The sequence below is a fragment of the Lethenteron reissneri genome, chromosome 52 (assembly GCF_015708825.2).
Source record: "Lethenteron reissneri isolate LAM-NWPU_2019-01 chromosome 52, ASM1570882v1, whole genome shotgun sequence".
NCBI lineage: Eukaryota > Metazoa > Chordata > Hyperoartia > Petromyzontiformes > Petromyzontidae > Lethenteron > Lethenteron reissneri.
Genome location: NC_083830.1, coordinates 10,271,642 through 10,294,257, shown reverse-complemented (window position 1 = coordinate 10,294,257; position 22,616 = coordinate 10,271,642). Strand labels below are relative to the sequence as shown.

General features: G+C 46.7%; 1 protein-coding gene across 1 annotated transcript in view; it reads right to left on the bottom strand.

Annotated features, from left to right (window-relative positions):
• The window catches only part of LOC133355742 (NFX1-type zinc finger-containing protein 1-like), a 33,375-nt gene extending 22,180 nt beyond the window's left edge, over positions 1-11,195 (bottom strand). Inside the window, 1 exon segment of the mRNA XM_061573053.1 lies at positions 11,040-11,195. Coding sequence (XP_061429037.1) covers positions 11,040-11,195 — 156 coding nt within the window.
• Between the last annotated feature and the right edge of the window lie 11,421 nt (positions 11,196-22,616).

Below are 22,616 nucleotides of genomic sequence, written 5' to 3'. Positions count from 1 at the left end.
CAGCGGTTTCGCGGTGGCAATGAGGGGGGGGAGGGGCGATGTTGCTACGCGTCGTCTCACGGACGGCATGCATGTGTTACTTTACGTTTCACGTGCACAACCGCAGAATCAATCAGCAAAATCCTGCCGGATTCAAACCGCGAAAGCCTGCGACAAGCAATGACACGCGCGAACGCTGGGCTACGTCACCGCTCCTTGGGTTGAAGAGCGTGCCCGTCAACCAGTCGGTTGACTCCTCCTTTGGAGGTAGGTGTGCTTTGCACGTCGCACGCAAAATATTGATAATTCACAACTTTTTCCTTTCCACGTTTACATTATGGGGACGCCGCCACAATTGCCAGGAGGCCTGCCTCCATCCACCCATTGCTATAAAGTCAACCCCTGAATAAGCTCCCAGCGCGTGGTGCGAAACGTCGGGCATCAAAGCGCCTCCGAGTTTGTGTAACAAACAAGTTTTACCGTGTGATATGACCGTGCCGAACATCAAGCGGTGCAAGTTAGATGCAAGCACTTCCTTCATCGTTTTGTGGAACAGATAGTCGGCATGTATTCACAAAAGATGTGGCGTACATTGACACAGTCGTAGATGTTAGCAAGTAAACCAGGCACAAACCACTAAGGGTAACCACGTGCATGTGTACAGCCCTGTGTTGATCCACGAGACTTGTTTTGATTTGTTGGAAGTCAGAAGCCAGAGAGCCATGCAGATCTCTGTCAAGGGAGACTTGGGCCAGCAAACAATAACAGTTGTGGTGACAACCCCAGGTCCTCACTCGTGCGATTTAGACTCATCCTGGTCTCTCCATTTCTCTCCTGGTCAACCAAATTAAACTCGACTACTGCTGAATGAAGGCTTTCTCAATGGCGTGTGAATGCTGGTGGGTTGTTTGACCGTACTTCACCAATCTGGTGAGTGCGATTTGGTGAAGGAAGGAGCCCCTGAACCATTTCACGTATCACTCACCACTGATGTCGGCAGTAAATCAAACTCAAGGAACCGGATTCGTAGTGCTGCCACTCCCCACCCCAATGAAACGCGGTACGTACGTTTTGGGAATGAATAAAAGCCACGGTGTCTCCACTCAAATCAGTGTGTCCCTCCTCCCGTCTTCCTCTTTCCCCACACCCCGTCTTCCCCCATCTCCCTCCCCCCCCATCTCCTTTCCCCCATATCCTTCCCCCACGTCTCCCTCCCCCATCTCCTTCCTCCCATCTCCTTCTCCGCGTCTCCTTCCCGCCGTCTCCTTCCCCCGTCTCCATTCCCCTGCACTGCCAATTAGCATGGTTGGGCTATGTACGGGGCTAAAGAAGTTCAACATACAGTAGAACCTCTGGTCACGACCATAATTCGTTCCATAACTTTGGTCGCAACCCGATTTGGTCGTGACTCGAACCTAATTTCCCCATTGGATTGTATGTAAATACGATTAATCCATTCCAGACTCCTACGAACTGTATATAAATATTGTTTTTTAAAGATTTTTAAACACAAAAATAATTAATTATGCCATAGAATTCACGGTGTAATAGTAAACTAAATGTACAACCATTGAATAACACTGAGAAAACCTTGAACAACAGAGAAAACTAACATTGCCGCTACAAGGTTTAGAATCGTTCAACAAGATGATTGTTTCATCTGCTACATCAGTCGGTCGATTCTGAGAGAGAGAATATTCTTATGAGCAATTCATGTTTCTATTGAAAGTAAGTTAACAGTAATATTTGGGTACAGTATTGTTTTTGGAAGCATTCACCGTAATATCGTATGAACGTTTACTTCACCGCATCATCGTATGAATGATTAACGGGTTCTTATGTTAGCGATTTACGTACTCAGTGCTTTCGCTCTCTAAATTACGGCTTGAATGAGGGGGGAGGGGAAGGGTATGACTACACTTACAAAATTAATATATTACTAGGAATTTTATATAACAAAAGTTATATATATAACTGTTACGTTTTGTGTTGTTTGTTTGGTGCTTACAAAAAAAAATGGCGCGGAGGGGGAAATCGACCGCGGCCTTGTTTGATCGCCACCCGAGTTGGCGTTCGTGACCAGATTAAAAAATGTTGTGAATTTTTTGGTCGGAACCCGATTTGGTCGTGGTCAGAAGCGTTCGTGACCAGAGGTTCTACTGTATATATTATACTAGTGGGAAGTACCCGGCATTGCCCAGGCGAAAAAGACAGACACACACATCGACTTACACACAGACATCGACCCACACACATAGAAACACATCGACTTACACACACACATGGACTCACACACAGAAATCGACTTTAGACACACACACATGGACTTACACATGTAGTGACTTGTAGCGTCACTACCGTGTTGACCTACACACACATGCATGACGTCACTACGCGGGGAGCGTCACTACCACACGGGTCCACACACACACACATGACGTCATCACGTCTGGATGCGGGAATAACATCACGGCCGGGTCGGGGGGTCTGGATGCCGTGGGTCTGTACCGCGGGCATTGTGTGAGGCTGTGGCACTCTGGATGAACCTGGCTGGACACGTGACTGGATCAAGGTGGGGGCCGGGGGCACCCTGGGGGGCCACGTGGTCACCTTCTCGAGAGTTCTTGAAGGTGGGCGTGGCCGGGGTGTGGCCCGGACACGCCGAGGCGCATATAAGTGGCCTCCGCACCGGGTTCGAGGCTGCTCGGGTCCAGGATGAAGATGCCTCATGAAGATGCCTCGTGAGGAAGAAGAGTCAAGCCTCAAGTCAGCGTGGTCAACCAGTAGCCTCCTGGCTTGGCCACACTAGTCGTATCAGAGAGTCAGTGTTAGCGACTGATGGTGTGTGTTAGTGAGGATAGGTCGGTGGTCACCACCCTATGTTAAGAGTTACCTATTGTGTTAATAATAAATAGTGTTGCCTCCCAAGTTCACTGTGTGCGCCTCTATAGAACCATTACACACACACATCGACTCACACACACACGTAGACTTACACACACATATCGACTCACACACACACACATAGACTCACACACACAGACACATCGCCGTACACACACACATCGACTGACACACACAGACTTACACACAAACACACATCGACTCACACACGCACATCGACTCACACGCACACATGGACTTAGACACACACATTATAGATGTAAAATTAAGTAACTTAATTTGAAATGATTAGTTGTCTACACACACACACCACGCACACACATTGACTAACACACACACACATCGACTTACGTACACACATATCGACCTACACACACACATAGACTTACACACACACATCCACTTACACACACACAGATCGAATTACACACACACAGCGACTTACACACACACATCCACTTACACATACACAGATCGAATTACACACACACAGCGACTTACACACACACATGGACTTACACACACATACATAGACTTACGCACAGACATATCGACTAACACACAATCGACTCACACACACACGGACTCACACACACATATATTGACGCACACACACACACACATCGACTTACGCACACACACATAGACGCACACAGACACGTTGACTTATTGAGTCACACACACACACATCGACTTACACACACATGGAACTACACACAAACATATGGACTTACACAAACACACATCGACTAATCACACATGGACTTAAACACGCACATATCGACGTACAGACACACAGCGACTCACACACATCGACTTACACACACACATGGACTTTAACACACACATACATAGAGTCACACACATGGACCTACACACACACATAAGGACTTACACAAACACACATCGACTAACACAGACTCACACACACAGATCGACGTACACACACATATAGACTCACACACACATGGAACTACACACACACAAACATATGGACTTACACACACACACATCGACTAACACACACAGACACATCGACCTGCACACACACACATCGACTTATACACACACACGGGCGTACACACACGGACGTACACACACACATCGACGAACAGACAAACTCATCCACTCACACACACACATATATCAACGCACACAGACACATTGACTTATCGAGTCACACACACACATACATCGACTTACACACTCACATATCGACGCACACACATATAGACTCACACACCTGAAACTTGAAACCGTGCATGCCTTTGGCGATGCACAATTTTCCTGTTCTTGTGATTTTCTGACGTTTACAAAACAGACGGCCGACCTTGTGTTATGACCACGGCTGATGCGTGCTCGTTATTCCGAACATCAAAGTCACGCGCCACAACCAAGAGCCAAATATCTGTGGAGATAATCCATCCGGCACCGGTGTTCGTTGACGGAGGGAAACCCCGACATCCCTGGCACGGCAATGCTTTGCGTTGTTGTTGTTGAACCAATAAATATAATTTAGATATACAAGGAGACCCGTGTACTGTATAGGTACCCCACTAAAATAATATAAAAGGGCAGAAATTACTCCATCGAGAAAACAACATTTTAATTCAAACCCAGTAAACATGCAACGTTGAGTCAACGTTGGCATATGGTTGGAACCGTTGGTCCAACGTTGGGCCAACAGCTCCACGTTTGCTGGGACGCCTGTACACGTCTCCCACTGAGATCAATACACGTATTAAAACGTTTAATACTTGACCGATAAACTCTGCCATAAGGAGCCGTCCATAAATGACGTCACGCGATTTTACCCGATTTTATACCCCCCTCCCCCCCTCGTCACACGGCGTCACAAAGAGTCAGACCCCCCTCAAATATGACGTCACAAAGCTCTGCCCCCCCCCCCCAAAACCATACTTCCATTTTGAAAATAAAACATGCTTCAAATCACTTTAAACTATTGTCATTGTAGTTCGTATTTAATGTGGCGCTGCACTCTGATGTTGTAGGGGAAAACATGTATTAAAAAGGAGGCGTTGGAAAGCTGAACTTTAGCATAAAATTCACTTGAAAATATTCATCGTCTAACTAAAACTGCAGATGTTCAGAATATTATATTGAAATTCTCTTATAATTATAAAATATTAAAAGTAATTATAACTATAAAAAATACTTGAAACTTTGTAGTAGAACGAAGCAAAATAGAGAGTACAATTATAGCAATCACATTCATTCCACAGAATGAAAATCCCTGGTAGAATCATTAGAATCAAAATGTTTAATAGTAATCATTAAAAAAAAAATCAGAAAATGTATGCTTCTTCATTCTCCCATGGAGAAGCAAAATTCTCCTTCATGGAATAAAAAAAACTTTATTTTTTGCGCGTAAAATACTAAATCGTGCACACGATATACTGAATCGTGAGCGGTTTAATTTTTTTTCATTTCCATAAGGGAATAACATAGTTAAATCCTAAATGGTTAAGATCCTAAATGGTTAAATTCAGTCACTCATGGTTCATAGTAGGACAATGGCGAAAAGAAGCATGACGCCATTTTCTGGGTATAAAGAACAAAAATTTAATGGAGGAATAATGAATGAATCATGCAGGACGCGTTGGCTATTGTCCGCTTGCCGAATGACGTATATTAATTATCCCTCCATGCTCGAAAAAGGCTGTTTGATGTCTTTGTACCCAAAAACTTTTCTCTCTATAGTACCATAAATGTTATCGTAATATAATAATAGTATAAAAATGTAAAACTGATATAAAAAATTCATATTTAATAAACAAATGTGTGTGATTTTAAATTGTCTATTGTCATGACAGGAATAATAGTACTTACGTTTTTAAAATCATTATTCGAAACTATTTTTTTAATATAACGACTGCATTAAAAGTTTATTTGCACTTCCTCTTCCTGACGAAGTATTATCCCTTCATCTATATAATATATAAAATGGAAATTTGTGAATATGTGTGTCTATTCGAAATGTTTAGCATACTTCCCGACATGCAACAAACTTGAAATGTGGCATGTGGGTAGTTTCCAGACTGTACACAATGGAAAAAGTATAAAAATAGACTTTTGTATTTTAAAAATAGACTTTTTTGTAACGGCAGCGTTACACAGTGTGCCTGCTGACGTCACGGATCCCCCCACCCTCCGCGAAGGCCGCGTATCCCGCACAAATTAGCGGCTGGGTTTGGGGGGGAAATAATGAATATTAAATACTAATAATGAATATTATATACTAGGCTACAAACTTTAAATTTTCCGTGTGGCTAGCTTCCATACTGTACACAATGTAAAAAGTATAAAAATATACTTTTTTTAATTTGGGGGGGGGGGGGGAAATAATGGATATAATATATTGCACAAGTGAGCAGTGACGTCACATCTGTGATGTTTAAAGATTTCCAAAATCTTTAAACAAACACAAGATCCAGGTCCGATTCAGTACAGTACACTAAATCCGTGATCTAATCCCATCTATGAAGGATGTCATTCCTGACATGCAATATCCTGGAGTCTACAAACTAAGTTGCACCTGTGGTGATTGTTACATTGGGGAAACGAAACGACATGTCTCGGACCGTGTTCGCGAGCACAAGTCAGATCTGAAACACGGCAGGATTAATACCTCTGCCGTGGCCGACCATTGCTATAACGCTGTGGGCTCTCATGATATTGTTTTTTCCGAGACAAAGGTGCTCTGCAAACCTTCAGGCTATTATCAAAGGTGTGTTCATGAAGCCATCCAAATAATTAAACATAGACATAACTTCAACCGAGAAGATGGATACAAATTGAGCAACCATTGGAAGGATGTTATTAACCAGGTAAAACCTTAACTGCTTTATAGTTTGCCTTCATATCCGCATCTCCAGTTTCTTCAGCCTCCTACCCCCAGCCCCGCTCACTTCCCAGCCCCAGCATATTGTCGAGCTTGCAGCTCCTCACTCTCCCCCCCTCTCTCTAGCTCTCCTCCCTGGCTCCTCCCCCCTCTCTTACCTATATAGCCTCTTGTTACAAGCAGCCCTTTTGCCCACTTCAGCAATTGTTTCTTGCTGTGGCTGTCCCACCTGATGATGGACGCTTGTGTTGCACCCGAAACGTCGTGATTTAATTAATTTCATTGTATACTTACATGACTTTACCGAAAGAACCAGAGAGTATTTAACATTATAATATAATCTATGCTAAAAATAAAAGGTGACCTTAAAACATTTAAATAATAATAAAAATTAATAATGAAAATTAATACAAATTAGTGTTGTTATAACAATTCTATTTAATTAAGTATATATATTTTTTAAGTTGTGCATTTTGATGTGACGTCACATTTCTCAAACCCTCCCTTCCCCCCTCGTCACACATCGTCACAAATGTCTGACCCCCCTCCACCCTCTAGGTGCGTGACGTCATTTATGGACGGCCCCCAACGAAGCCGGTGCGATTTGCTAAAACATTTTGCTATTGCGTAAACTGAGATGGCATTGGAAATCAGTGGGTCACTGTATTTTACGTCAGAAATCGCTTTTTGAAAAGAGTAACCACAATATATTGATGTCATTCATTAACCGGGCGAGACAATCCGAGATTCGCTATACCTTTTGCAAGGGCAGACACAACTGACCAAACACACACGCCATCACAGTGACAATCTGAATTCTCGTTATATACAAAATGTTTACATTCACACGACTGCTAAACAATGCAATGCTTTGCTAATGAACTCACAGGGTCTTTAAAGACCAACTTATCGAGCATTCTTTAGGAATTTCCCGCAGACAAATATGAAACACAGCAGCTGACTGCAGCAGGCTATTCACAGCACAGGAATTATGAATTTACAGTGATGAGTCATGAGTTTGCATCGGAAGACAAACATAGCCCAAAGCTCTCATAAGCAGAGACACTTTGTACCATGTGAGGTAGCTCTATTAATAGCCTCTGTAAGCACCAATCACACCTACTTACATTACGCCCACCAAGACCAACTTTCATCACATTCACAATATTCATAATCAACGTTTTTGGGTTAGATCGCGTTATTTATAAATGTGTCGTAACCCTCCACCACCCGACACGGCCAATCAGCAAAAAAGTGTCACGTTGACAAAAGACAAATAGTTCACTGCTTTAGCCCACCGGTGTGTTGAAGCGTTGAAGCGTGAAACCACAACATTTACAATTTGTAAGTAGTGAACTATTTGTCTTTTGTCAACGTGACACTTTTTTGCTGATTGGCCGTGTCGGGTGGTGGAGGGTTACGACACATTTATAAATAACGCGATCTAACCCAAAAACGTTGATTATAAATAATATTGGTCGCGAAAGCCTACGTGTTAAACTGACATTCACAATAATTCGCCGCCTCTGTCAATCCACTGCTGGATGAAGGCCTCCCATGTCCCCGTGTCGGTCGTGTGGGGCTTGTTTGACCGTACTTCACCACGCAGCTCCGTAAGGGTCCGCGAGGTAGGCGAGACCCAGGACCGGTTAAATACATCACCCGCCACGGATGTTGCTCGTGCCTGGGAATGGAACTTTTGGGTGATGCGGCACCACCTCCAACGCCACCCTCCGCCTCCTCACGCCAAGACGGTCAAACAAGCCGCAAAGGGGTTCGTTGGGCATGGGTTTATTCTCAATTAGAATTTGTGACGTGCGCAGCGACACTCGGCACCGACATCTATCGGCCACGACCTCGCAAGCCCCACCCCCGCAACACCCGCAGTTCTAGCCAGGCTAAAATCCTGCTTAGCTTCCCAGATCCTGTCGGAATTTTGGCGCATTAACGTTGAGTTGGTAACAGTAGGTTAACATGCGTACACACAAGCAGAAATGTAGCAACTGATTAAACTGCTGGCACGTAGGGCCTCCACCCACCACTCCCCATTACCATCCTCAACGAACATCACTAATTAATGACACTATGTAACACGATTTTTGTCCCTGGGGAGTAAGTGTTACTTTTTTAACTGCTTATGCCTAAAAAGTATATAAGATGGATATTATTCCCCACAAACCTTGCTGTTGTGACCAGGACGTTATGTGAAGAAATTACACAAATGCACACCACGTTTTCTCATTGAAAATAGGTAAATAAAAAAATATCACTGTCCTGGTCACAAAAGCAAAGTGTGTGGGGAATAAGCCATTTTCTGTACTTTTGAGGCTTAAGCAATTAGGAAATAACAGTTACTACCCAGGGACACGTTTTGTTTGTTACACAGTGTCACTGTGCCCCAACAACACAGCAGCAACGCGACCACCCTCCTGGGAGGCTCAACCAGGACACACCCACTTCTACTTAGCCACGCCCACCTAATCGCGAGCCCCACCCACTACTCAGGTGGCCCCGCCCACTACTCCGGTGACCCCGACCACTACTCCGGTGGCCCCGCCCACTACTCCGGTAAGCCCCACCCACTACTCAGGTGGCCCCGCCCACCACCCCGGTAGCCCCGCCCACTACTCCGGTGACCCCGCCCACTACTCCGGTGGCCCCGCCCACTACTCCGGTAAGCCCCACCCACTACTCAGGTAGCCCCGGCCACTACTCCGGTAGCCCCGCCCACTACTCAGGTGGCCCCGCCCACTACTCTGGTAGCCCCGCCTACTACCCCGGTAGCCCCGCCCACTACTCCGGTAGCCCCGCCCACTACTCCGGTAGCCCCGCCCACTACTCAGGTGGCCCCACCCACTACTCCGGTAGCCCCGTCTACTACTCCGGTAGCCCCGCCCACTACTCCGGTAGCCCCGCCCACTACTCCGGTAGCCCCTCCCACAACCGCCCGCGTAGCCCCGCCCTTTGGTTGAGTGGCAGGTAACCACCAACAAGGCCACATAAACTTATTTATTTACTTTCATTTCTTTGGTATAGCCCCGTGAGCCATTCGGCTCTTGAATCGGGTGCAACCGCAACGAACAAGAAAACATCTTAAAGTGACTTTGCGCAAACAGAAAAATCCAGGGAAAAAACTGCAAAGTCTTCCACTCCCGTGTAAAACATCCACACACGAAGCTAAAAAGTCAATGAGTCCGACGCGCCGGCTCAGCCTATTGCACCCTGTCATGTACGCTTGGCAGAGCCGGCCCAGCCACTAAGCGACCCTTGCAATTGCAAAGGGCCCCGTGGCCAGCAGAGGGCCCCCTAGAGTCACTGCGAGCTCGTGGGTGAAAAAAAATCATACATCAAAGGGGCCTCCAACCAAATTTTGCTTAGGGCCCCCAAAGGTCGAGGGCCGGCTCTGACGCTTGGTGTAGGCGGGGAGCCTAGACGGAAGAGCACAGTACAGTACAACAATGGATTTTGCTGCACTGCCGCTCGCCACGCAGCCTATAGCACCTGTGTACGCGCGGTGGTCACCTGTCCGAGAAGCAGATTTGAGAAAACCTTTTGAACCGGAGTGGCGGCGACCTCTGGACTGCGAGTTCAGTATCGTGATAACCACTCTGACTGTTTTCACAGATTCTCGCTTAGATTTGCCAGTACTCCCAAGACCCGCAGCGCAGTATAACGACCGATCTCTAACTATACAGCCAGTCGATCGCTATGCTCCTAAGAAGGGCCATTTCTCGAAAAGTCAGCCTGTTTTTTTTTTATAACCGTAGGTCATTTTCTGTTCACTCTACAGTACATGAACACTAACGATATAATGATCAGAATCGGAATGTTTATTTAGACTGCAGGAGGAATCCGATGAGCTATGAAGCTATTGATCACGATGTCCAGTCGGGGCGGGTCAGCGAGTTACAACAACGAACAGTACAGCCGATCAGGGGTGCAACGTAGAGAACAAGCTAAGCAAGTCACCACATTAAAATAAATAGAAATACTGAAAAGTCTGCAAGCGCCACTTTTTCAACACATTGCAATGATGACAATCACACTACGCTGACGATATTATCAATGACTAGTATTATAATGATAAGCGACGATGATTACAACCATCGGGGGCTTTAAGTTTTAGCCGTAGCTGTCTGGCCGGGGCTGAGGTCCGAAACATCTATTCCGCACCACCGCAAAGAGTGCGCATGGGGGATCAACGTCCCCGTGGTGCCTGCCACAGCAGACCCTGCCCTGGGGTCCCCCACGCGACTGATAAAACACTCGGCGAGAAACGAAGCCACCCGCTCACCCCGATGGCGACGAAGATGCCACTCCCTGGTGGTGGAGGACGGTTGACTTGCTTGGTAGATGGGTGCTGGGCTGAGATGGCTGAGTTGGGGTCGCTCGAGTGGGGCACGCATCCTTTATAAGCTCTGTCCAAAACCCTCCCCTGGCCCCCAACCATCCACCCACTGCCCACCCCCCCCTCCCCCTGGCCGCCCCCCTCCCCCTGTCCTCCTCCCTCCCCCTGCCCTCCCCTCCTCCCCCCTCCCTCCCCCTGTCCTCCTCCCCCCTCCCCCTGCCCTCCCTTCCTCCCCCCTCCCACCTCCCTCCCCCTGTCCTCCTCCCCCCTCCCCCTGTCTTCCTCCCTCCCCCTGCCCTCCCCTCCTCCCCCCTCCCTCCCCCTGTCCTCCTCCCTCCCCCCTCCACCTGGCCTCCCCCCTCCCCCTGCCCTCCCCTCCTCCCCCCTCCCTCCCCCTGTCCTCCTCCCCCCTCCCCCTGCCCGCCTCCCCCTGCCCTCCCCCCTCCCCCTGCCCTCTCAAGCCGTGGCTCTCGGCCAAGTCGTCGTGGTCACTTCTGGGAGTCGCTGCGATTCCTCGTCAACTGAGGAGTCTACGGCACATCGGTCACGTGTCCGTCGGGTTTCTCTTTGCCTGGGGGGGGAGGGGGGTCATTGTTGAGGGGTCTCGCGAACCGCACGGAGGAGCAGCGGCAGCTTTGCTGTGGTGACGTGTGTGTTTGGCCAGTTGTGTCTGCCCTTGCAAAAGGTATATAACGAATCTCGGATTGTCTCGCCCGAGGGCGAAGTCAAAGTGACGAACGGCAAATTCGTCATCGAGGAGTGGCGCTCATGTCACATGTCTAGCCAGTGATTGCAATTCCACATTCCTTCCACATTCCTGTGCCGGGGGTGCGTTTAGTCATAAGACAACCGCTGATGACTTTCCCCACAAAGTGGTAGGAATGATATTGACCCCAAAAAGATTGTGGGCTGAGTCAACCCCCCGCCACCCCAACCTGGATTTTAACTCGCACTCCTTCCGATTGCGTCTGATGCGGGACTTGAACCCGGGATATTTGGGGTGGGAGGCGGTGGTCGCATTGACATCCACGGATGAAATGCGCCTTACAAATGTAAATTATTGTTGTCCACTACGCCACAGAGGACCAAGCACACGTGGATACTGCATGCCGATTGTCACGGTCATCATCATTAACATCCATGGTTATCATCATTGTCAACGTCATGTCATGGGCATCATCACTCTCATCGTCAGCACGTAACCATGCTCAGAATCATCATTAATCACGGTTATCATCGTCAGTAATTATGGTCAGAATCATTAGTAATCATGGTTATAATGATTAGTAATCATGGTCAGAATAATCAGTAATCATGGTCAGAATAATCATCAGTAATAATGGTTATCATGATCAGTAATCATGGTCAGAATAATCAGTAATAATGGTTATCATGATCAGTAATCATGCTCAGAATCACCATGCTGATCGTGCTGATTGGGCATGACGCGGCTCGGAGTTGACGGTGGCCCGGTGGTCGAGACTAAGAACGGAGCGGCAGCCAAAGGCGGAGCGCGTCCCGAGGGACGTCCCCAGCGGAGACGGAGCAGTGGTGAGCGCAGCTCGCGAGCGAGGTAGCTGGTTGCATCGCGGGGTAAGACCATCCAGCAGTGGATAGATCACGGCTGCTGACGACGACTGATTTTGAATGACACACGTCAACAGCGCAGCGCTGTACCCTTCAGTGCGCGTCTCGAAGGGGCTTTCTTTGATCACAGTGTAACAAAACAATGTTGTTCCTGGGTAGTGTCACAAAAGCAAAGTTTGTGTGGAATAATAGCCATTGCCTATAGCTTCTTAGACATAATGTAATTAAAAAAATAACACTTCGTACCCAGGAACAAAAGTTGTGTTATATTTAGTCCCATGGCAGACGGCACCGAAGCTGCCTCCTTCCTCCCTCCCCCCTCGCTTTCGGTCACTTTCGGGCACCGCCACCGGAGAACTTCCCTTCCGCAGCAAACGCCGCACGTCACTGGCGGGCAACTGCGAGCGTGGGCGGCAAGTGGCGAGCAATGACGAAGAGGAGGGAAAGTGACGCTCTTCCCAAATGATCTCCTCCCGTTTACCACTGTAGTGGACATTCCACGATCCTGCGGCGGGAACGAGGCCACGTATAGGACAAGCATCGTTGACTTCCCCACAAAGTGGTACCAATTTTAGCGACCCAGGAGGAATGTTTTTTTTAAACAAGAACTGCACATTGTATAGCAGCAGCTCCCCAAGGTCGGTAGTTGATACAGTACACGTGTGTGCAGTGCCCTGTGCAGAAATGTGTACAGTGCTTAACTAAATGTTTTATTTTGCTCGGGCAAAGCTCACTGAGCTGTAGACCATTCAGAAGCAACCTGGCCTCGAAGGATGCCTCGACGAATTGTCGGCTTGTAATGTAGAGATTTAGAGCAGCCACAAACTCCAAACGCAAGTTGATTCTAAATGTGGAGAAAAATCCATGCGACCACAGGGAGAGAGAGAGAGACACCGCAAACTACAAATACACATATACAGCAGCAGCAGCAGGCGTCAGGGTCGGGATTGAACCCACGACCTCCTGCACACCAGGCGAGGTAGTCAACATCTCGCCATCGTTATCAATGCCAGTATCGTGGACACGCGCAGTACAATCACTCCCCTCTTGTCCCACACTGCATTTAGACTCTTACTATGCACCGACAGATAAGCCTTGTTTTGACCATACTTCACCACGCCGGTCACGAGTGCGGCGGGTTGGTGAAGGGGGGGGGGGGTGAAGGGGGGCACACACGAGTACAGTACAACAGCGCGTCTCGCGAGGAGCTACGCGGCGAGGGGCTTGAGGCTTGGCAGGGCGATCGGGTGGGCGAAAGACGCCGACTGGCGCCGCAGGAGTCGCGGTCAGCGATGATTTCCGCCACCCCAACGTGGCCAACCAGCGGCCAGGTCACGGCCAACCATCTCCCACGGCCTGCAAGGCGCGGTGTGGGGTGGGGGAAGAGGGCCCCTCATCCAGCAGTGGATTGACCAAAACAAACAAAACAATGAAACCACCTTGGCAGTGTCACCGGCGTGCGTCCTTTGCAAGAGTCCTCACCTGCGTATGGCTCTTAATCTGTGGACTGTGCCAAACCCAAGCCCTCATTGTTACTGCCCCAGCTTGGGTCACTTAGCCAACACTGCCATCGTCACAACAACCACCACCACAAAACCAGCGGCCGCACCTCGCCAGCAAGTGCTTTATTATTACAACTACTATAGCCACTGAGCGTTCTCCCCCACGGGGATTTTCACCACAAATATGCAGAATGAACTCACTTGTACAGATGCCATTGTTTATACTATTTTTATTTAGATCAGCCATGATCTATCGACTGCCCTACTCCACCCCCTTCACCCCAACCCCACAATAATGTTATCATCTCATCAGAATCTTTATTGATACTGTAAGAATCCGATGGCCTATACAAAAGCTATTTTGTACAACATGTCCAATGAGAAAGTTACAACAAACAATAAAAAAACATGGCATGAGTGCAGAGTACTGAATAGAAAAGTTAAGCAAATCACTAAAAATAAACACAAATCTATTCCCCAATGGCCAAAGTCCCATCACCGCCACACCATATCTCCCCCATGGAAATGAATAATCCCTCCCGAGACACACACACGGAGTGGGAGCTTCCAACCCAACAACAGTGTCGGGTGTGTCGCTTGCCAGTCAACGTGTGTGTATGTGTGGCCAGGTGGGGAGCGGTAGTGTAGCGGTGAGCGCGCTACGCTACGAACCTGGCGACCCGGGTTCCATTCCCGCTCACGATCAACACCAGTGACAATATTCTAAACCGATCCTGGGCCTCCCCATTGTCGACTCAGCCTCAAATGAGTACCTGGTGCAGTGGTGTAAACATCGCCACTGGGGAGACAAAGGCGGCCGGACGTGGTTGCTGGCCAACCCACCCCCTCTTGTGTGCCATGGCGGCCTTCATAGGTGGCTACTCGCTAACAGCACTTGCCCCTTCAGTCTGTTAAAGGCTACACGGGAGGTCTTTGTGTGGCCAGGTGACGCATTGCGTTACCGCGAATAGAATGCGACACCGCCATCCGCATACAAAAAGCTGACTATCGCGGGGGGTTACGTTCTCGGAAAGTGGTTCGGCACACGGAAACCAAACACAGACAACATCACAATTGAAATAAGCACTGTAGTGTATGTAGAATTAACAAAAAACTAAACAACTTAAATACACATGTGTAGTGAGTCACAGAAATAGACTTGGAGGCAACACATTTATTCAACTCCAACACACGGGGTAACTTTCCCCTTAACAGAATAACAACCTATGGTGGTGACCACCAGGCTAACTACACTAGTCCCTATCGGGACCCGGCTTATATTCTCTGCGGTGTGGCTGGCTCCGCCCTTGGTCACGACCGCCTTCGATAATCCTCGGGAAGGATCTGAATCCCAATCACGTGACCACCCCTAGCCCCCACTTGGGGCCCCCTTTTGTAGACTTAACTGGTCACGTGTCCTCTCGGGTCAACCAGAGTGCCATAGCCTTTAGTAACTTCATCCTTTGGCCAGCACTCACACACCCTGTCCTGTAGGGCTGGCACTGCACGCCAAGCGTGGTGCCATCCAGCGCTATCAATCAGCACTCACCGGGCCCCTCTAGGTCCGGTACTGCACCCACACCCTCGTGGTGTCCACGACGTCCTTACACCGCACGCCGTGCCTCTCTAGGGCCGGCACTGTACAGTGACATCCCGCGATGTCACTGCACATGTAAAAAAAACCATACAAAAGTCATTCCTCCACAATAATTAGGAGTATAAATACTTGAATAGATACCGTACTTACCGACAACGATCCGAAGCGTGTGTCTTGTTTGTCTGCGAGTGGGGAGCGGCAGTGTAGTGAACCCGACCACCCGAGTTCGATTCACGCCCAACACCATTGACGATTATCTAAATAGCAGCCAAAGGCAGTCGGGCGTGGTGCAGGCTACCCCACCACCCTCGTGTGCCACAGTTCCGGCCTTCATAGGTGCTAATTCTAGATTTGAAGCTTTCGTGACTGCAAGGATTCATACTCTTAGTTTTTTCGGTAAAGTCACGTAGGTGAAAAATTTAAATAAAAATTAATAAAAATAAAATAATAATAAATCACGACGTTTCGGAGGCAACACAAGTCTCCGTCATCAGGTGGGAACGTCACAGCCAGATTTGCTGTATCAAGTGAGGCATCATAGGTGCTGCTCGCCAACAGAACTTGCCCCAACAGTCTGTTCTTCGGCTACACTGGGCTTCTAGATCACGTAAACATAAATGTGTCGTTGAACCCGCCACCACCACCACCTGACACGGCCAATAAGTAAGGTCTGTCACGTAAACAAACGTGCCAATTCGTTACTAGTAAACCCACAATATTACTAGTAAACCCATAACATTTACAATTGTAGTACGACGTTTCGCCGGTGATTACAACCAGCCTCATCAGGCGATTAGCCAGAATTATGAAGAAGTCTTCTTGTATTCGGTCTTATATCGAGGTGTGGGAATGTCATGACCGTGATGACATCACTAGGAATGTTATTCTGAGAATATGCAGTACCTATTACACTGGTCTACAATTTTTTAGACGTCGTCTGCTTCAGAGATGAAATGTGCTGTTTTTTATGGATTTTGACATGCTGAATTCAAATATGACAATTAAAACAACTAATTGTCTACTGTTCCCAATATATTAAAGTTTTTACATTTTACGTCTATTTATATTGTGTAGATAGAGTTGTAAACCTAGGTCTTTTCATGTGTTTATGGTTGCTTTATATGATAACATGTCACCTGTCCTGTTCATGTAACACTTTAAACATCAGCAAAAGGGTTATATAAATAAAATATATGATGAAACAAAAGGCAAATAACTATTATGGATATATAATTACATAGTTTATTTAGTCATTATTCAGTGTCTACTTGGCTTGTCTCTTGTATTCATTAAATGGAGCATCTCTTGCCACTGTCCAGCAATAGTCTGCAAGCATTGATGGGCTCCATTGCCCTGATAGCGTTTCTCCATTGTTGCAATGTCCTGGTGAAATCGCTCGCCATGCTTGTCGCTCGCTGCTCCGCAGTTCGGTGGGAAAACATCTAGATGAGAGTGCAAAAATGTATCTTTAGTGACATGTTGCAACTAAAGCTTTTGTATGCCTTGAGGAGGTTTTCCACCAATGCTCTCTAGTTGTCTGCCTTGTTGTTTCCGATAAAATGTGTTGCCACTAACTGGAAGGCTTTCCATGCCGTCTTTTACTTGCCACGCAGTTCACTGTCAAATGCATCATCTCGAAGAAGTTCATGACAAAGACACCTTACTTCATCTTAGCTTCACTTAACCTTGGAAATTTTCCACGGAGGTACTTGAAGGCTGCTTGTGTTTTGTCCATGGCTTTGACAAAATTCTTCATCAAACCCAGCTTGATGTGTGAGGGTGATAACAACATCTTCCTTGATTCAACAAGTGGTGGATGCTGAATACTTTTCCTCCCAGGCTCCAATGACTGTCAGAGTGCCCAATTTATAATGATGTAGTGGGAATCTCTCGCACGACTATCCCATTCACAGATAAAACAGCAGTACTTTGTGTATCCAGTTTTCAGACCAAGAAAGAGAGTAACAACCTTCAAATGGCCACAAAGCTGCCACTGATATTGGTCATAGTTTATGCACCTCAAAAGTTGTTTCAAGTTGTCATAGGTTTCCTTCATATGGAATGCATGACCAACTGGAATTGATGGAAAAACATTGCCATTATGCAGGAAAACAGATTTAAAACTCATCTTCGATTAATCAATGAACAGTCTCAACTCATCTGGATCATGAACGATATTGAGGGCTGCCATCACACCATTGATGTTGTTGTAGGCTACAAGATCACCTTCCATGAAGAAGAATGGGACAAGATCCTTTTGACGGTCATGAAACATGGAAACCCTAACATCACTTGCCAGGAGATTCCACTGCTGCAGTCTGTAGCCCAATAGCTCTGCCTTGCTCTTGGGTAGTTCCAAATCCTTGACAAGGTCTTTCAGTTCACCTTGTGTTATAAGGTGTGGTTCAGAGGAGGAGGATGGGAGAAAATCTGGGTCACGTGACCTTGATGGTTCAGGACCAGAAGTTTCATCCTCCTCCTCGTCTGACTCAAGTGACCATGATTCTGGTGCATCAGGAACAGGCAGTCCTTCTCCGTGGGGTACTGGGTGTATAGCTGATGGAATGTTTGGATAATGCCCAGTCCACGTTTTCTTCTGTGACACACCTTTCCCAACCAGAGCACCATGCAGAAGTAACAATTGCTGATGTGATATGTTGTCTCTCTCCAAACCATTGGCAATGCAAAATGCATAGATGTCCTTTTCCTGTTCATCCACTAGCGAAGATTTGTTGCACAAGTGTTGCAGCATATGTGTGGGGCCCACATCTTGTCCTGATCTCCAATTTTGCAACCAAAATTAAGGTGATAGGCTTTCTTAACCATAATGGTTATGCTGCGCTTTTGTGATGCAAAAGTAACTTCACCACAAACATAGCAGAAGTTATCTGCTTTGTTCACACAAGTACGAGGTATCTCTGCTCACTTTGGCTAAACAGAAATGTGTCCCTTTGCAAAATCCAACACTGACAAATAAGAGAGCACGACACTGTATGATTTCTAGAGCTGATATAGGGAAATTTGTTCAACAGAGGGATCGAAGCCTAGTATGATTGCATCATCCATGACTTCTAGGAATAACATGATAAAATTAATATCATGTATGATGCAATACCAGGTTCAGATTGCATCATTCATTGTTTTGCTCAAAAAGCAAGTACTGTCCAAACCCAATAATATATTTATTCATAGATTCAGTCAAATATGTATTTAGTGATTTTCTGTTTAAATTGAGATCCCTTCCTTTTAAAACTCACTTATCCTCCACCATTCCCAAGTCAAGGGTCGTATACACTGACCAGTAGCATATCTTATAAACTAGAGCCAATCAACACATTTTAAGCATTATTTTCATTCTCAGTGACCCAGAATTAGTAGAGTTGACTACATTTATTTCGGAAGCATTTTGGCTCTAGACCAGTGTTATTGGTCGGGTTATTCACAGTTAATCGAAATTTTAGTGGAATGATTTTTATCCATAATAAAGGTTTTTGGGTTAGATTGAATAAGTATACATGCGTCGTAACCCTCCTTCCACCCGACACAGCCAATTAGTAAGGGATTTGTCACGTAAACAAAACGCCAACTAGTTACTACTTCAGCCCACCAGTGTGTTGGAGAGTAAATCCTCAACATTTACAATTTGAGTACGACGTTTCGCTGGTAATTAAATCCAGCATCATCGGGCGATTTGCCAGAATAGTGAAGCAATACACCTATTTTCGGTCTTAAAGAGAGTAGGACGACGTCATCACGGAACCCAATCAGGTGCAGAGATCACAGGCGGAGGGGGGGGTAATGTAATAATATAATAGATTAGTAATCGGTGAATAGTATGTGTTTCCTCTATAAGAAATTTTAATTGTAAGATGTATTACTTAATAATGTCTCTCAATTTCAATGGATTCTCAAATAAGTCTTGGCGAGTCATAATTAGTTTTACACAACACTTCAATGTTATCAAAATCAATTGAGTGTCCTTGTTGGCAAGCATGTTGTGCAACTGTAGCCTGTTGTCTTTGAGAGTATTAAATATTTATTTGGTGTTCTTTTAGTCTTACGCTAATGTTACGTCCCGTCTGTCAACATATGGTAACCTGCATAGGCATGCAAATGAAGAACGTTATTGTTAATACGTTTCCAAGCAGAGTTTCGCCTGCAGCTATCAAAACGGTTACAATAATTTATGTTTCTCTCAATTTCAACGGATTCTCCAATTAATACTGGCCAGTAATAATTAGCTGTACACAAAACATCAACATCAAAATGAAATGAATGCCCTTGGTGGCACTCGTATTCTCTGCAACAGCAAACTAAAAATAAAATAATTGCAGTGTTGATTAACTGTGAGCCACCCATAATAGGTACTGCACAGTCTCTGCATATTATCAGATCAACATAATGTATGTTCAACAATCTAAACGTAAACGTATTCTATGTCTGTTGATATTAACTGTGGGTAACCAATAATAGGTACTGCACAATATCTGCATATTCTCAGATGAACATAATGTCCATCAAAATCAACATAAACGCATTCCACTGTCTATTGATTAACTGTGAATAACTCAACCAATAATAGGTATTGCATATTTTCAGATTAATATGATGCGTTGTAATGTACAGGTTGTTTTAAAAAGATGGACCCAATTTCAAAGCAGTATATTTCACAATGGCAACATGTTACAATTACACAAAAAGTTACAAACGGTTTAATGAGTTATCAAGTTTTACTAACCATTTTATAAATGCTCTATGTGCCCTCCACCTGCTGTACGGACAACATCGAGAAGATAGTTGGATTCTTCCCAAATGCCTCTCAAAGTGTCTTCTTACACTGAATTCACAGCTGCCGTGATTCTATTTTTGAGGTCATCCAGATTATTCGCTAATGGTGGCACAAAAAGCACGGTCTTTGACGTATCCCCTATCCAACGTTGAGGCAGTGTGTCTTGCGAATGACTGAGGCTAGGGGCTGTTTGTGCGCTGGGAGAGGCATCTAGCGGTAATAATTTAAAACCCTATGCCCTTCCCTTTCAAGTGGTAAGAGTTTCATTCATGGGCGGTTCATGGTTGCGGAGATATAGCGATTTCAAATCGGGTCCATTCTTTAAAACACCCTGTATATGTAGCGACGGTACCGAGGGAAGAGTGGTACTGTACGCGAGGTGCCGTTCTATGACACCAGTGTGTGTACTTCATTAAGGGGCTCACTAGAGGGCAGGGTCTGGGTGTCACAGAGAACAGGTCAGGACATGACAGCCTGCGTGAACCCGCGAGAGCACGTGACCGGACGAGGGGGCACGGGGACCCCCAGTAGGGGGTGAGGGGGCCACGTGGTATGGACCGAGAGCCTCCACGAAGGATCTAGAAGAGGGTGTGGCCAGGAGCGGACCCCGGTCACGCCGCAGCGGATATAAGCCCAGTCCTGAGAGGGAGCTGGGCTGTTCGACCCGGGAATGAAGCCGCCTTCTTTGATCCTCACTCTTCCGTCTTCGTGCACGAAGGCCAGGCAGCGTGTTAGCTGTCCTGGTCCAACCACTTAGTGATCCCATTCAAGTGGTTAGGTGGTTAGGAGCGGTGGCCACCACCCTATGTAGTTTACTCGTAATATACATAGTTAACCCGTGATGTACATAGTTAACCTCGGAGAGTTGCGCAGTTATCTGTTATGTTAGCTAGTTCGAGTTGTGTTAGTAAATAAACGTGTTGCCTCCAGGACTCGGTGTGCGCCTATTTAGAACCCACTACATATATGACTACATTAACCCCCCCTCTGGTCTTTGCACCTGATGGTATAATAGTGATGCCATCAACATTGCTCCTCTATTTAAGACCAAAACAGGAGGATTTCTCCACAATTCTGTCTAATCGCCTGATGAGTGCAGTTGTAATTACCAGCGAAACATCATACTTAATTTGCAAATGGCGTGGGTTACTCTCCAACACACCGGTGTGCTAAAATAGTAAAGAATTGGTATGTTTTGTTGATATGACATCCCTTACTAATTGGCTGTGTCGGGTGGTGATGGGTTTGAGGACACATTTACGCAATATAACCCAAAAAACCCTTTATGGATAATATTGGTCACGAAAGCCTACGACGTGTTATAAAGTCTATTACTACCGTCAGGGCCATCCATAGAAGGGTGCGGGGCCCGGGGCAAACCCCACCGTGTGGGCCCCCTGACAGCTTCAAACTAAATCGGGAGTATGACATCTAACAGCGTGACGTCAAAACGCGACCCCCCCCCCCCCAAAGCGCGGGGCCCGGGGCGATCACCCAGATTCGCCCTACCCTAGGGACGGCTCTGACTACCGTTTACCAATTGTGACTGGTGGCAACGGGTTCTGTTTGCAACAGCGCCACCCAGTGCTGGCAACTGGGTTCAAGCAAGCGTGGCTCTGCTGATGATGAGACACTGAATGTGCTCCCAGAAGGCCGTGTGTTTGTGTGGCTGATGGGTTGTGTAAAAAGTTAGTAACTTTTAATACAAATGTAATAAACCCCATTCAGACGACGTCGTGACTTCAGAGTTGTTTATTCGTTTTCCGTTCACAGCCTTCCACCGCATTCGTACACTCGGTTCCCTTGCTCCTTCACGCTGCTGGCTGACAGCGTGAGGGGGACAGAGACTGCCACGGCCCGCCACGTGGCTGGCTCGGGACCACGGCACCAGCGTGGCTTCCCCCTTCGTTCCTCCGCACACTGACCACGTGCTGTCTTTTTCCACCCCTTAAAATCCCTGGCCCACGTAATACCACGCAGCCAATCCTCAGCCACACCCCTGGAACTTTCCCGAAGATACTGTCCAGCTCCAGGGCCACGCCCCTGGC